Source organism: Lactuca virosa, chromosome 6, assembly GCF_052849685.1.
Source record: "Lactuca virosa cultivar CGN04683 chromosome 6, Lactuca_virosa_CGN04683_v6, whole genome shotgun sequence".
Lineage (NCBI taxonomy): Eukaryota > Viridiplantae > Streptophyta > Magnoliopsida > Asterales > Asteraceae > Lactuca > Lactuca virosa.
The window spans coordinates 222,819,000-222,831,653 of NC_136431.1; the positions used below are offsets into that span (position 1 = coordinate 222,819,000).

At 32.1% G+C, this 12,654-nt stretch overlaps 2 protein-coding genes across 4 annotated transcripts; one reads left to right on the plus strand and one right to left on the minus strand.

The window, feature by feature from the left end:
- The first annotated feature begins 1,706 nt into the window (after positions 1 to 1,706).
- Positions 1,707 to 4,993, plus strand: LOC145120969 (organic solute transporter ostalpha protein (DUF300)). 3 transcript variants are annotated; one of them, XM_079056754.1, is made up of 10 exons: positions 1,707 to 2,301; positions 2,427 to 2,691; positions 2,785 to 2,841; positions 2,932 to 3,040; positions 3,130 to 3,314; positions 3,408 to 3,496; positions 3,596 to 3,851; positions 3,947 to 4,192; positions 4,334 to 4,683; positions 4,769 to 4,993. In XM_079056754.1, exons 2-9 carry the CDS (start codon positions 2,467 to 2,469, stop codon positions 4,634 to 4,636), a joined length of 1,470 nt encoding a protein of 489 aa, XP_078912880.1. In that variant the 5' UTR covers positions 1,707 to 2,301; positions 2,427 to 2,466; the 3' UTR covers positions 4,637 to 4,683; positions 4,769 to 4,993. The 3 variants fall into 3 exon arrangements, with proteins under 3 accessions (XP_078912880.1, XP_078912881.1, XP_078912879.1); XM_079056755.1 differs by having other exon boundaries at positions 1,707 to 2,118; positions 2,302 to 2,691; XM_079056753.1 differs by having other exon boundaries at positions 1,707 to 2,118.
- Positions 4,994 to 8,425: 3,432 nt separating this feature from the next.
- On the minus strand, positions 8,426 to 10,814 carry URED (urease accessory protein D). The gene is made up of 8 exons (XM_079056026.1): positions 10,692 to 10,814; positions 10,546 to 10,611; positions 10,349 to 10,423; positions 9,876 to 9,920; positions 9,381 to 9,611; positions 9,143 to 9,225; positions 8,862 to 9,030; positions 8,426 to 8,623 (listed from the first exon to the last, which is right to left on the minus strand). The coding sequence occupies exons 1-8, from the start codon at positions 10,812 to 10,814 to the stop codon at positions 8,510 to 8,512; spliced, it is 906 nt and encodes a 301-aa protein (XP_078912152.1). The 3' UTR covers positions 8,426 to 8,509.
- Between the last annotated feature and the right edge of the window lie 1,840 nt (positions 10,815 to 12,654).

Genomic DNA, 12,654 nt, shown 5'->3' on the forward strand with positions numbered 1-12,654 from the left:
TTTTATGCCTTATCATTTTCTGTTTCGCACTTTCAATTTCTGTTATCAAATCACTACATACTTTCATTAACTCAAACCTCAATCTTCACATTAATCCAATTAGTTATTTCAATAAATATATTTCCAATAAAACCATTTATTTTGATTTTATTCGTTTTCCTCCAACTATTTAATGGCTCTGTCAATGTTGTTATTTTTTTTATTTAAATTAAACATTATGAATTAAAAAGAGTTTCAATTTCATACACTTTTGCCTTTATGGAAAATTGATAATGCAGCATTCGGTACTGTTCATACAAAGGGCAAATCTGGAAAACAATTTTTTATCCCTTCATAGTAGGATACTTTCATTTTCTACAAATGAGCATAATGCCAATGTACTTCTGAACCATAAAATGTATTGCTATTATGTTCTTATATTTGTATTGTTGTTCTAAATTATTGACTGCTATCAATTTAACATATTTGCCCCTTTCAACTATAAAGTTTACCATTTTCATGAAAGAAAATTGTCCAGTTGACCATTTTGTCACTACCAAAGAATAACAATGTATTTCTGAATCATAAATACAATGTTATTCTGTTTTTTATTTGTATTGCTCTTTTAAATTACTGACTGTTGTCAATTTGATATATTTGCTATTTACTTACTTCAACTTATTTTTTCTGTTTTTTTATTTTTTATTTTTTTGGTTTTGTTAAATATGTGCATATGTTCGTTTCCATTTAGTGCTTACTACTTTTTTTTTCTAATCAGCACCTCACATTTGACCATTTACTGTGGCAAGTAATATTGTTTTCTCATATTTTTATAATTGATTGGATTTCATGGAATAAAATGATGTAATAAGATGAAATATAATTTTTTGTATTTTAATAGTACCTGATGAGTAAAAGAAAAAAAAAGGAGGCTAATGGAATTGTCATCTAAAAGTGTAGTTGATGAATACATTATATAAAACATGGATTTTTTTTTTGTATTGCAATGAGTAAAGGGGCAAGATGGTCATTTAAATTTAAGTGATATTTCATTTTTTTGTTTGTATTTTATTTAAACCAACTATTTGATGGTAGTAATTTTAATTTTAAATTTGAAACTATTAGTTTATCCCTTTAAACATCCATATTACTTGGTTGAGTCACATGTGTTTAACAAGAGTCAATGACAATCATTATTAACTGTTGGATTGTATTTGCGTAGACTCGTCTTCCCTAATGGTCAGTATATGTAGTTGTTTCTCGCGTGACAAATAAAAAAGGCTTTGAAGGTACTCATATGTGACGAGGAAGATCGTCCAACCAATAAAACAAAAAAATATTGTCTACAAAGAGGTCATCCTACGATTATAGATAATCAGACATTTGGTTTTATTTATTTTAGACATTTCAATATATTCAATAACACAAAGTCTCTTTATGTTACTTTATCTTTTTTTTTATCGGCTTTTGATAACTTTATATGTATTTTTATATGTTCCCCGTGTTTTACGCGGACGTGGGTCATAATCTAGTAATTTTTATAGTTGTTGTTACGATAATTTATACAAAAAACTAATAAATAAAAAGGATATTTACAAAATCCAGTTTTTTTAAAAATTCATATTTAGAATATTCATTTTGATATAATTTTTTTTTTATAAAAAATAAAGTAAAAGGTTAAAGATGAATCTTAGCACCATTTTTATGGACAAAAAAAATAGTGTATTGTTAAAATCTGATGATAATCGGTTTGAGAGAGCTCGCTCTTTGGTTCACCTCAACGCAGAAAATGATCATCAAATTGATGGAAACAATTGCTTCATTCCTAAGTTAACTGACAGTCACCGGAGCAATCGAGCCGGTCACCGGAACTTTTTCCCTCGAGATAATCCCACAAGATCTCCGAAACCCCGCATGTTTCGAGCCTACCGAAACTTTCTCCCCCGAGATAATAACCCCACAAGATATCCCAAACCCCTCGTCATCCCCAACCGCCTAGGCTCGCGATCAAATTCCAAACTCCAAAAGATTTCTTCACAAATTTCACTTCCTTCGAGAGAATTTCAGCTTGAAATTACGTCCACAAATCTTTCTAAGTCTTCGTGCAGCATTACATTAGATAATCGGTTTATTCATCTTGTAAGTTAAAGCTTCTCTAGGGTTCTATGTGACACACATTTAGTTTTTAGTGAATTTGAATATGTATCTGCTTTTGTGTGTTCATGGTGATCACTTAATCGTACTTGTTCGGGAAACATTGGATTTTTCGTCCATGGTCTGGAATATCCGTTGAATCAACTTTATCTTTGGGTTGTGAAAAAGGTTTATCGGAATTTGTCTCTTTATCTCACTTCAATTTCTGATTCCCTTTTTTGTTAAAGGTTATACTGTTTTTCAGTGTTTATTTACATATTGATGGAATTTGTTTCGACATTCTTTTGACCCAGTGCCCATTATCCGCAATTGTGGTGGAAGTGTTATCATCGTATGTTTCTGATGGGATGGAAAAGAATAGTTATTGTTCTATCATTCTCTCTGATGGTGATGGAGTCCTCAAGCAGAATGTTACCATTGTCATCAAGCAACATTGGTGCTGAAAATTCCTTTCTATACAAGTGGACAATCTTCAGTGCAAGCTTCTGTGTACTCATTGCTCTTATCCTCTCAATGTGTCTAATGTTTGAGCACTTATCTGCATACAATCAACCTGAGGTATTTCTGTTATGTACCATCTTTATACATCATAATTCTTGATTCCCCGTTAAATTTGAATATAATTATCATCTCAAATTACTTGTATTTCAGGAGCAGAAATTTTTAATTGGGCTTATCCTAATGGTCCCTGTTTATGCATTGGTATCGGTATAACATCCGTTCTCTATTTCTTTTCTGATACTTTTCTATATTCTTTACAATTATCTAATTTTCACCTTTTTTTTGTAATATGGACAGCTTTTGTCACTGTTGGATTCAGATGCTGCATTCAACTATGAAGTAGTCAGGGATTGCTATGAAGCTTTTGCATTATATTGCTTTGAGAGATATCTCATAGCCTGCTTAGGTATGCTCTTTTCTAGATTTAACTCTTATAATTTCAGTTTCCTGTGTCCATGTTCATAATTTTTTTGACAAATATTATGTTGATTGAAGGTGGAGAGGATAATACTATTAAATTCATGGAAAGTAAAAGCCTAATCACCTCAAGCATTCCACTTATAGAAGAATCATATACTTATGGAATTGTGGAACATCCTTTTCCACTGAATTACATGCTCAGGGAGTGGTATCTTGGCTCTGATTTCTACCAAGCTGTAAAAATTGGGATTGTTCAATACGTATGAATTTTCTTATTTACAATTAGGTTTAATAATTCTAGTGTGGTTTACTCCTTATTCCTTATCTAATCTCATGAAAATTCTTGCTTCCAGATGATCCTGAAGCCCATATGTTCACTTCTAGCAATATTTTTTCAGTTTCTTGGAGTTTATGGTGAAGGGAAATTTGAATGGGGATATGCGTAAGTCCCTGTTTCCTTTTTTTTTCTCCATTAAATGTTTTCTGGTTAAACGAGGGCAAATTTGTAAAATCTGATACAAGTTCTTATATTTGTTTGCAGCTATCCATACTTGGCACTAGTCCTTAACTTCAGCCAAAGTTGGGCCTTGTATTGTCTCATACAGTTTTATTCAGTAATCAAAGATAAGTTAGCACCAATTAAACCTTTAGCCAAGTTTCTGACTTTTAAGTCAATAGTATTCTTAACATGGTGGCAAGGTGTTGCTGTTGCCTTTCTTTTTTCCATGGGTGCCCTTCAAGGGTCTTTAGCTCAAGAACTAAAAACCCGCATTCAAGATTACATCATCTGTATCGAGGTAAGTTTTGGGCTTTATTTCTTTTTATATATATATAAAACCTGATTTAGGGTTTAGGGTTTAGGGTTTTTAAACATCTGTATGTTTACATACAGATGGGTGTTGCTGCAGTGGTGCATATATATGTATTTCCAGCAGCACCTTACAAACGAGGTGAAAGATGCGTACGCAATGTTGCTGTGATGGAGGACTATGCATCTTTAGGTTCGGAACCTGCTCCGGATGAGGTTCGGGATTGTGAGAGAACCACAAAATTACGGTTTAGTCCTCATGGTGAAATTGAAAAGCGTATGAAGTTACATCAAAGTGTTCGTGATGTGGTCGTTGGAAGTGGTGAAATTGTAAGTTCCCATAAATTTTAACCCAGGGTTCCGGTCTGGGCTTAGCAGAGCCAGAGTGTTGTGTACCTGATTTACATCTCACATCCTAACAATGTGTCTTGTTTTTAGTTTGAATGAGTTGTCATTTTTTGTTGAATACAGATGGTTGATGATATGAAGTTTACGGTTTCGCATGTGGTGGAGCCGGTTGAAAGGGGAATAGCGAAAATAAATAAAACTTTTCATGAGATATCAAAAAATGTGAAACGACATGAGAAGAGAATAAAGAGCTCCAAAGATGATAGTCATGTTATCCCTTTAAATTCATGGAGTAAGGAATTTTCTGAAGGGGATGATGATGGAGTAGGAGGGAGTTTTAGTGACAGTAGTGTCTTTGAAGGGAGGAGACCACGTCAGCAATCAAAAGTCTCTTCCCGGTCTAACATGTTTTCTAAACCTTTTTGACAAAAAAATAGATCAAATGACATATTTGGATATCATCTATATAGCTGGTAAGTTTATGTTTACTTTTAGACCCCATTTGTTACACATGACATGACAACATTGGACTGAGGCTGATGTTTGTGTTTGTTGCAGGGTGATTAACATACTTGATTCCTTTACCACTATAAAAAATGTGGGTGATACTAAAAAAGGAGGTTATCAGCTAACAATAGAGGCAGTAGCTAATGATGTATTATGTATATATGTTTACGTTATATAATCCTCTAATGGATAGGGATTTATCCTTGAGGAAAAACTGAAAATATGATGCAGCATATTTTAAAAGTTCTTTTTCGAATAAAGGATGAAATGCTGATAGTTGAGTTGTGGAGTGGATGGTTTTAAATATACACAAAATTGAATGAATGTTTGTGTTGACTCGCTATAGAAATTAACATGTGTAGGTGATTTTAGTGTCATCAATACATTTAGTGCAGCCAGGATTCTATTTGATACAAGTTGAGTTTTATTTGGTTATTCTGAGGAGGCGCCGAGTGTACACTCAGATAGCTAATGAGGACTCGGGAATGCGGGGTCCACGGACAAACGCCTCTGGTATCGCCTATAGCGGGTCAAAGGGTAGACCCCTTGACGGACCAGATCCTTAATGAAAAAATTGACCGGGAGAAATATCAACTGTCACAACTGTTGGGAATAGTTGTTACTTTTCCCACCAAAATTAACCGAATTAAACTACCATCTTCTCTATAAATTGATGGGAACAGTTGTACTACTGAAACTTTAGTACTACATTTGATATTACTGAATATATACTAACACTATATTTGGTGTTATACAACTAATTAGCATAAAGTTTGGTGTTGAATTGAAACAACTTTACACTATATTTGGTATAAAAAACAAGTTTTCACGTTGGGCTAGAAATGCCCTAAAATAACCATAAAACGTGGTCATTTATTTCTCGAAAACTACTTGAAACATAACTTGACGGAATGAGCACCATATCGGCAAATAATACATTGCACATACGTAATGTTACTTTTGTCGTAGTAATGTCATTATTTGTGAGTATCATAAAGAACATCCTTATGATAAATAACCTCGCTATATCATTGTGATTTTATTATTATTATTATTATTATTATTTTCGTAATTGTAAACGATTTTCCTTATCATCCATGAATTGGGTGTTTATTGATATAATCATACAAAACAATCAATGTATTCCCAATAATGAACAGATTATGTCAAACCTATTACGAGTTCACATGGCTTGATGCTCATTCCATGGGTACTCAGATTATTGATATGTTCTTGTGGCTCGATACTCATCCATGGTTAGTGGAAGAGGTTGATTATGGAGGTTCTTTGGATGACTAATTTTCTTTATTTGGAACTATCTCAATGCCATGGTCATTGGTTCTAAGAAGTTACGTCAAAACACTATTTTTGGAACAAGGGAAAAAAGTTTCATTTCTTTTAACTAGATCGGGGCATAGAATCAGAGTAAGGCCTGTTTGATAGTTGTTGTCCGGGAAATTGCTATTTGGGAAAATGTTGTCTGGGAAAGTTTATTGACCGGGAAAGAAACCATGTTGTTTGATTGTAACCCGACTGACTCTGGTCAATGATGAAAAATGATCATATTACCTTGTTGTTCTGATTGAAACTTTATATATGAAATGGTCCCCCTAAATCCTATGCTCGAAAAAAAGAAAGAAAGAGTCGGGGTTTGGGGCACAATTGTCTTTCCGTCTCATTCAACCAGAAATATATGATTTTACAGCTTTATGTGAAAGACATATCTTACTAGGAAAGACCTATTTTTTGTGCAAATCAAATAGTTTTTCCGGACCATTCAATCATAAAGATTTGGACCTGGAAAGATGTCTATCAAACGGGGCCTAAGTTGCATGTCAATTGTGTTGTTTAGATACATAATCCCTTGTTGATAGGTAAAATGTGGTTGTTTTGTTTTGTTCTAGCTTCTTGTTCATTTGTCTTTATAAAATTAAACCGTTCCAAAAAAAAAATTTAAGTAAGATTTGACACACCCACTAGACTTTTTCACTTTGTTGTTAACAATGACTTTGAATGCTAGACTTTTTCACTCACTTTGTTGATAACAATGGCTTTGAAATGTATGAATGTCATGGAAAAGGTCAAGAATCAACATCTTCAAAGTATTAACATTCAATTCTTTGTCCATTGTTAAGCAGGGTCGAATGAATAAAGTCAAAAAAATATTAAAAAAAACGTACCATTAAATGAATAGATTAAGTGCATTATTAGTTAAATAATTCCAAAGAAACATACCTTGATAAATAAACAATTATAGCAATGCATATAAAAATAATATCATACTAGCTCTATTTGAGGTTGAATGCATAAATGCAAAACTAAATCGTAAAAAATATTGATTTTGTTGTATCATTGAAGTTGTAATATATTTTGTTCTACAAATGTATTTATGATAACTGATATATCTTTAATCCAAAACTCTTTCTAAATTATAAATATATATTTGCTGTAGAGGTGTATATGATTCAATTTTATTTAGCTTTTATTAAAAACTAATGATACTAGGACTCATGTAGAGTCTGACTAGGCAAAAGTGGAAATATGAGAAATTGGATTAAGAAGAATCGAATGAGGTGACATACCGAATCGACATTCAATGATTAAACTCACCATTGTGAGATGTTATGTTGACATTCAACGAATATGGAATTCAATGACCATTGAACTCTTCAATGGAAAAAAAAAACATTTTAATTATGTTATTCGAAGTATCCATCACTAACTACTAATGTGGTGGGTGTCACATCCTCACCACACACAACTACTAAAGGTTGGTATATCCACCACTTTATTCATCTTATTTTTTTGATTATTTAAATAAAAATATCTTTTTAATTACTTAAAATCAAGGTTTTAAAAGCTCGTCACGGCTTCGTCATAGCTCCAAGGCTTGTACTTACCACCACGTTTTAACAAAATGCTTATGTATATAAAAATGAATAATATATATATATATATATATATATATATATATATATATATATATATATATATATATATATATATATATATAATACACAATTATCGCCTTCAGCTACGCCTTACTAACGACGAGGCTTGCCATGACTCGTAAAAGATTCAGGTTTGACATTGCCGTCAAAGTCACGCATAACGTTATTTAGAACATTGCTTAAAATGTAGAGAGAGCTAGAGAAAGATAAAGAGAGAAAGAAGATAATTGGTTGTGGTGGTTTGTAATCCCCACCACAAATGACCACGAAAATTGCAACCACTAGCCACCACTAAACACCCAAGGTGGTGTTCACATTGTGGTTGGGTGCCATGTAGACAATGAAACCCTCCATTGAGGGACCCGGATGGTCTTATTAAAAATATGTTCTATTCAATTTTTGTAGAGTTCAATATATTATAAAAAAAAATTTGGTAGAGTTGTATAAAAAATAGAAGATGATTTGCCAATCAATTAAATTCTTGAGACAAATCACAAATGTCTTCATTTGTAGAGTTTTTTTTTTTTTTTTTTTTTTAATTATTATTACCGACACAAGATAATATACAAACAAGTCGTGTTGGGTCAATGCTCATCAGGGAGTAGCAATAACAAGTATATTCTCATAAATGTACATTAAACATCCTTGACTTTGATATGTAATGACTTGGTGAAAAAGCTGGGTACTTTATTTAAGAGAGACAAAAAATACATTGCTATTTCTATTAACCGAAATAAAATGCAGTAGATAAATCCAATAAAAAAAAACTAACATTAACATATAACTAGTGTTTACTACATAAATCCAATCAAAAAAAACGAATTCATAAAATGTGTAAGACCTATTGATATGGGCACAAACCAAGCATCAATTCCATACCCGCCAATTGATGATTAAGGAACCTATAAACCGATTCGGTTGTTGTGGCAGCTATTCTCACAACCACACCTGTCCCCTGCAACAAATGGCAACCTATTTTCATTTATTTATTCTTATTAAGGCATTGTACTTCAAAAGCTTTTATCCAACTCTAGCATTATACTCTTTCAATTGTTTGTTGTTAGGACATTATATTATACATTAATAAATTCAAATCCAAGTGTAGCTAGCATAAAAATTGCTTTGTATTTGGAGGACATTGCTACAATTAAGTTAAAAAAAGGAAACAATATAAAGGAGAAAATGAAAAGTACCTTTGGACCAAAGGGGCTACAAGAAGCAATAAGTGAAGGCTTTGTATATCGATCACTATTACATGCTTTAGAGACTGAGATTCCTCCAATAGATGGAGCACGTAATTGCTCTGACATCATCTTCTTCACATCTTCTTGAATTTGGTTTTGTATTTTCTTCAACTTAGGCCTAAATTACAATAATAACCCAACCCAAAACATGATTTTTTTTTTTTGAAATTTCATATTATTACCAAGAAAGCAAAAAAGCACACAAGAATACTTCAAAAAGATAATCCTACCCTAGCAAAATAACCATTGCAATTACTTGGTAATCCTGCATTCGTTCACCAATACTTGAAACACTTGTGTTCTCAAGTAGTACCTAAATAAAATCAAACAAATGGAGATATAGATATACTCATTGTAATGCTTCCTTTTTTCATATAACTTGGTTTACATATGTTGTCCTTGATATTAAGTGAGATATCAAAACCAAAATGGGCTAAAAGAAAGAAAGAAAGAAAGAAAGAAAGATACCGTATCAAGAAACATGGGCTTTGTATCAAGATATATGTGATTGGTGCTTTTATAAAGCCCAAAATCCCATTTTTCTCCACTTTCATGACGCCCACTTGTGATCCAATCAACAATCAGTAAACTTGAGTCTCCAACCATTCTAAAGATTTGCTTTTGGGAGTATCTTGCTGTAGAAAAACATGTCACTGGATCTGGAATGACAACCAAAAGGGCATCACTCCCTATTCTTGCCTACTACATTCAAAATATTAGCGTCATTAAAATATATATATATATATATATATATATATATATATATATACCATTTTACATTCTAAATTTTAATCTGGTTGATGAGATTGATGAGAATCACAACTCTAAGATCATTAAGTGTTTTTAGTGTCGATTACATATGTTAACTAGCCATCTTTTTATGTAATAAATTTAACTTTGAAATGAAGCTAATGAAATAAGCAGCACTTAATGCAAAAAGAAAAAAACAGCACAACTTATTACCTCCATCATTTGCTCAGAGCACTTCAAGGCCACTGATTTGTACACCTATATAACCAGGTGAAACTTCTGTTATTTTAATGAAAACATTCAGCAAAGATTTTAATTCCCTCCATCTTTTAGTATTTTGGAACAATCAAGAAGACAAGAAGGTTTGTATCCTAGATGCAGCAAAGTATATCCGAATAACAGAATTTAATGTCTTTTGTGTTGGTGTTAAAGTTAGGCCCTAATTATGTATACTATGCACATGAAATGACATGAAAATATGAAATGAAGCTTGATATTTGGTTGAAAATGTCACCATTTCTATAACTCGTGAGCACAAACTTGCTATAATTGGGAACACAGAAATTATTTTAAGAATTGAGGCATCCATGAAGGAAATTTTGCAGTTTTTACAGGAGAGAGCATATGAAGCATAAAAACAAACACATGGCATGCAATCAGATAGCTGTGACGTGAAGGAGATTGACCTTGGTAGATGCCTGAGTTGTCAAAACGGCAGTGCAACCATCTTCTACGGTAAGGTCAACCGAAATGCAATCACCCTAAATCAGAAAGAAAGAAAGAAAGAAAGAGAGAAGCATGCGTTATAAGAAAGATCAATCCTAAACAATACAAAAACATCTGTTTCACTCAAACCTTATCATAGCTTAATCGAAATGCTTACAGAAACAATGCCACCACCATAAGTGAGGGTGTAGATCCAAACGGCATCGGTTTCAGAACGCCCTGCCTGCAATACATATCAAATTTGAAATTTTTTTCTCAGGGCTCATAAAGCAGAGAATAAATTGATAGGGATTTATTTGATACCTTCGTCGGAATGATGAACTTGAGAGGATACTTGGAGAAGCATCGGGTTACGGTGGACTTGTCTCCTACTCTCCCCACTACTAACTTCCCGGTTTCCATATTTACCCTCAACTCTGCCCTCATAATTGCCTCTTAATATCATAAAGATCATTACAAAATTACACCAATGGTCCTTGCGATTGACAAAATTACTAGTCCCCAATATCTATCTTCACCCAACTTTTATTTTTGCCACTTAAATCATTTCTAACCAAATTTATTTTACATTTGGTCCCTAACCTAAGTCAAGATCAAGTCAAACACAATTTTTATAAAATTGATGGCTTTAGTCTTATCTTCATCAATTTCTAATTTAAGAATTCTAACTTAAACTTATAAATATTAACTCATGACATTTAAATCTAAAATTTAAGTTAATTTAGGTCGCACTAAAATTTCTTACTTTTGAAAAGTTTAAACATTGAGGTTTTTATTTCATAAAATAGGTACCATTCGTCATGACACTTTAATATAACTTCTCAATTTCATATAAAAGGCTCGTAATCAAGTTTTCTACTAGTTAGTCATTGGCTAAGTCAACAATAGGCATATAATTTGTCATTTGACAATCCTAGTCTATTCATTTTATTGTTACACCTTTTAGGTCAAAATACTTATTCTTGTTAAATAGTCTCGTCATATTTATTTTAAAACTCTTGATATTTACCATATGTTTTATTTATTACTTTTAACTATTTATTTTTATATTAATTTATATTTTTTTTCAAAGTTTTTATTTTTCATTAAAAAGGCTTAGGTTTGTTTTGAGGATGTTACATATTTCATTTGTCACGAGTGAGCCAACAATTCGTGGATAAATGCTTTGGATGAAACTATGTACCCTGGTGGAGATGATTTTGTCTTAAAGATGCCCTACATATCCAAGAATATACTTGATCGGTAATTTGACCGATGACTATTTAACCCAAGAATCTACTAACCTGCAAGTAGATGGAAGTTTGTAAAATGTGAGCCATCTTGTAAATGGTTTGGATGAAGCTATGTACCCTGGTGGAGATGATTTTGTCTTAAAGATGCCCCACATATTCAAGAATATAATTGATCGGTAATTCGACCAATGACTGTTTAACCCAAGAATCTACTAACCTGCAAGTAGATGGAAGTTTGTAAAATGTGATCCATCTTGTAAAACTCACCAAGAAAATGAGAAAAATAAAAAACATCACATGTGTAACATTCGTATTTTATGACTAAAATTCTAACCTTTTATGTGGATTTATTTAGAAAAAATTAAATTAAATATAAACGAATAAATATATTATATAAATAAATAAAATAAATAGAATATGATGAGGTCAAAAGTCTCAAGGTTATTAGAATGTAAATATAAAGTTAGATAGAAAATTATAAATAGGAGGGACTAAACTTGCCAAATTCAAGAACTTAAGTTTGACTTTGGCTTAACTAGATTTGGGTCCAAAGTGTGAAGGAATTAACTTTTTAGGTTATATGTAGAAGTAATGTAACATGTTAGTTAAATGGAATAAAAACAAGTGATAAACATAAAGGTTTTAGGGCCAAAGTGTCATTTAGTCAAATATTAGAACATAAGCCCCAATTCCTCTTTTCTCATTTTGAATGTAGGTGTACCTTGGGGAAGGATTAATGGTGATTTTGGAGTTTTAGATAAAATTGGAAGGTGAATTGAAGATGTAATGGTGTCACTATGGTTGATCTCTAACTCTTAATCAATTAGCTTTTAGATGTTATGGATTAGTTCCAAATCTGAATTCTATAAGTTGATACATCAAAATGATTTCGATTTAATGTTAAATTGTATGTCTAAAAAGCAATCCAATGATGTAATTTTCATTTCAAATGGTGAATTTGAGTTTACAAAGCTTTAATGAAGTTTTTGAAACCTTGGCTTCATGATACCATCACTAGAGTTTGTGGATTTCGA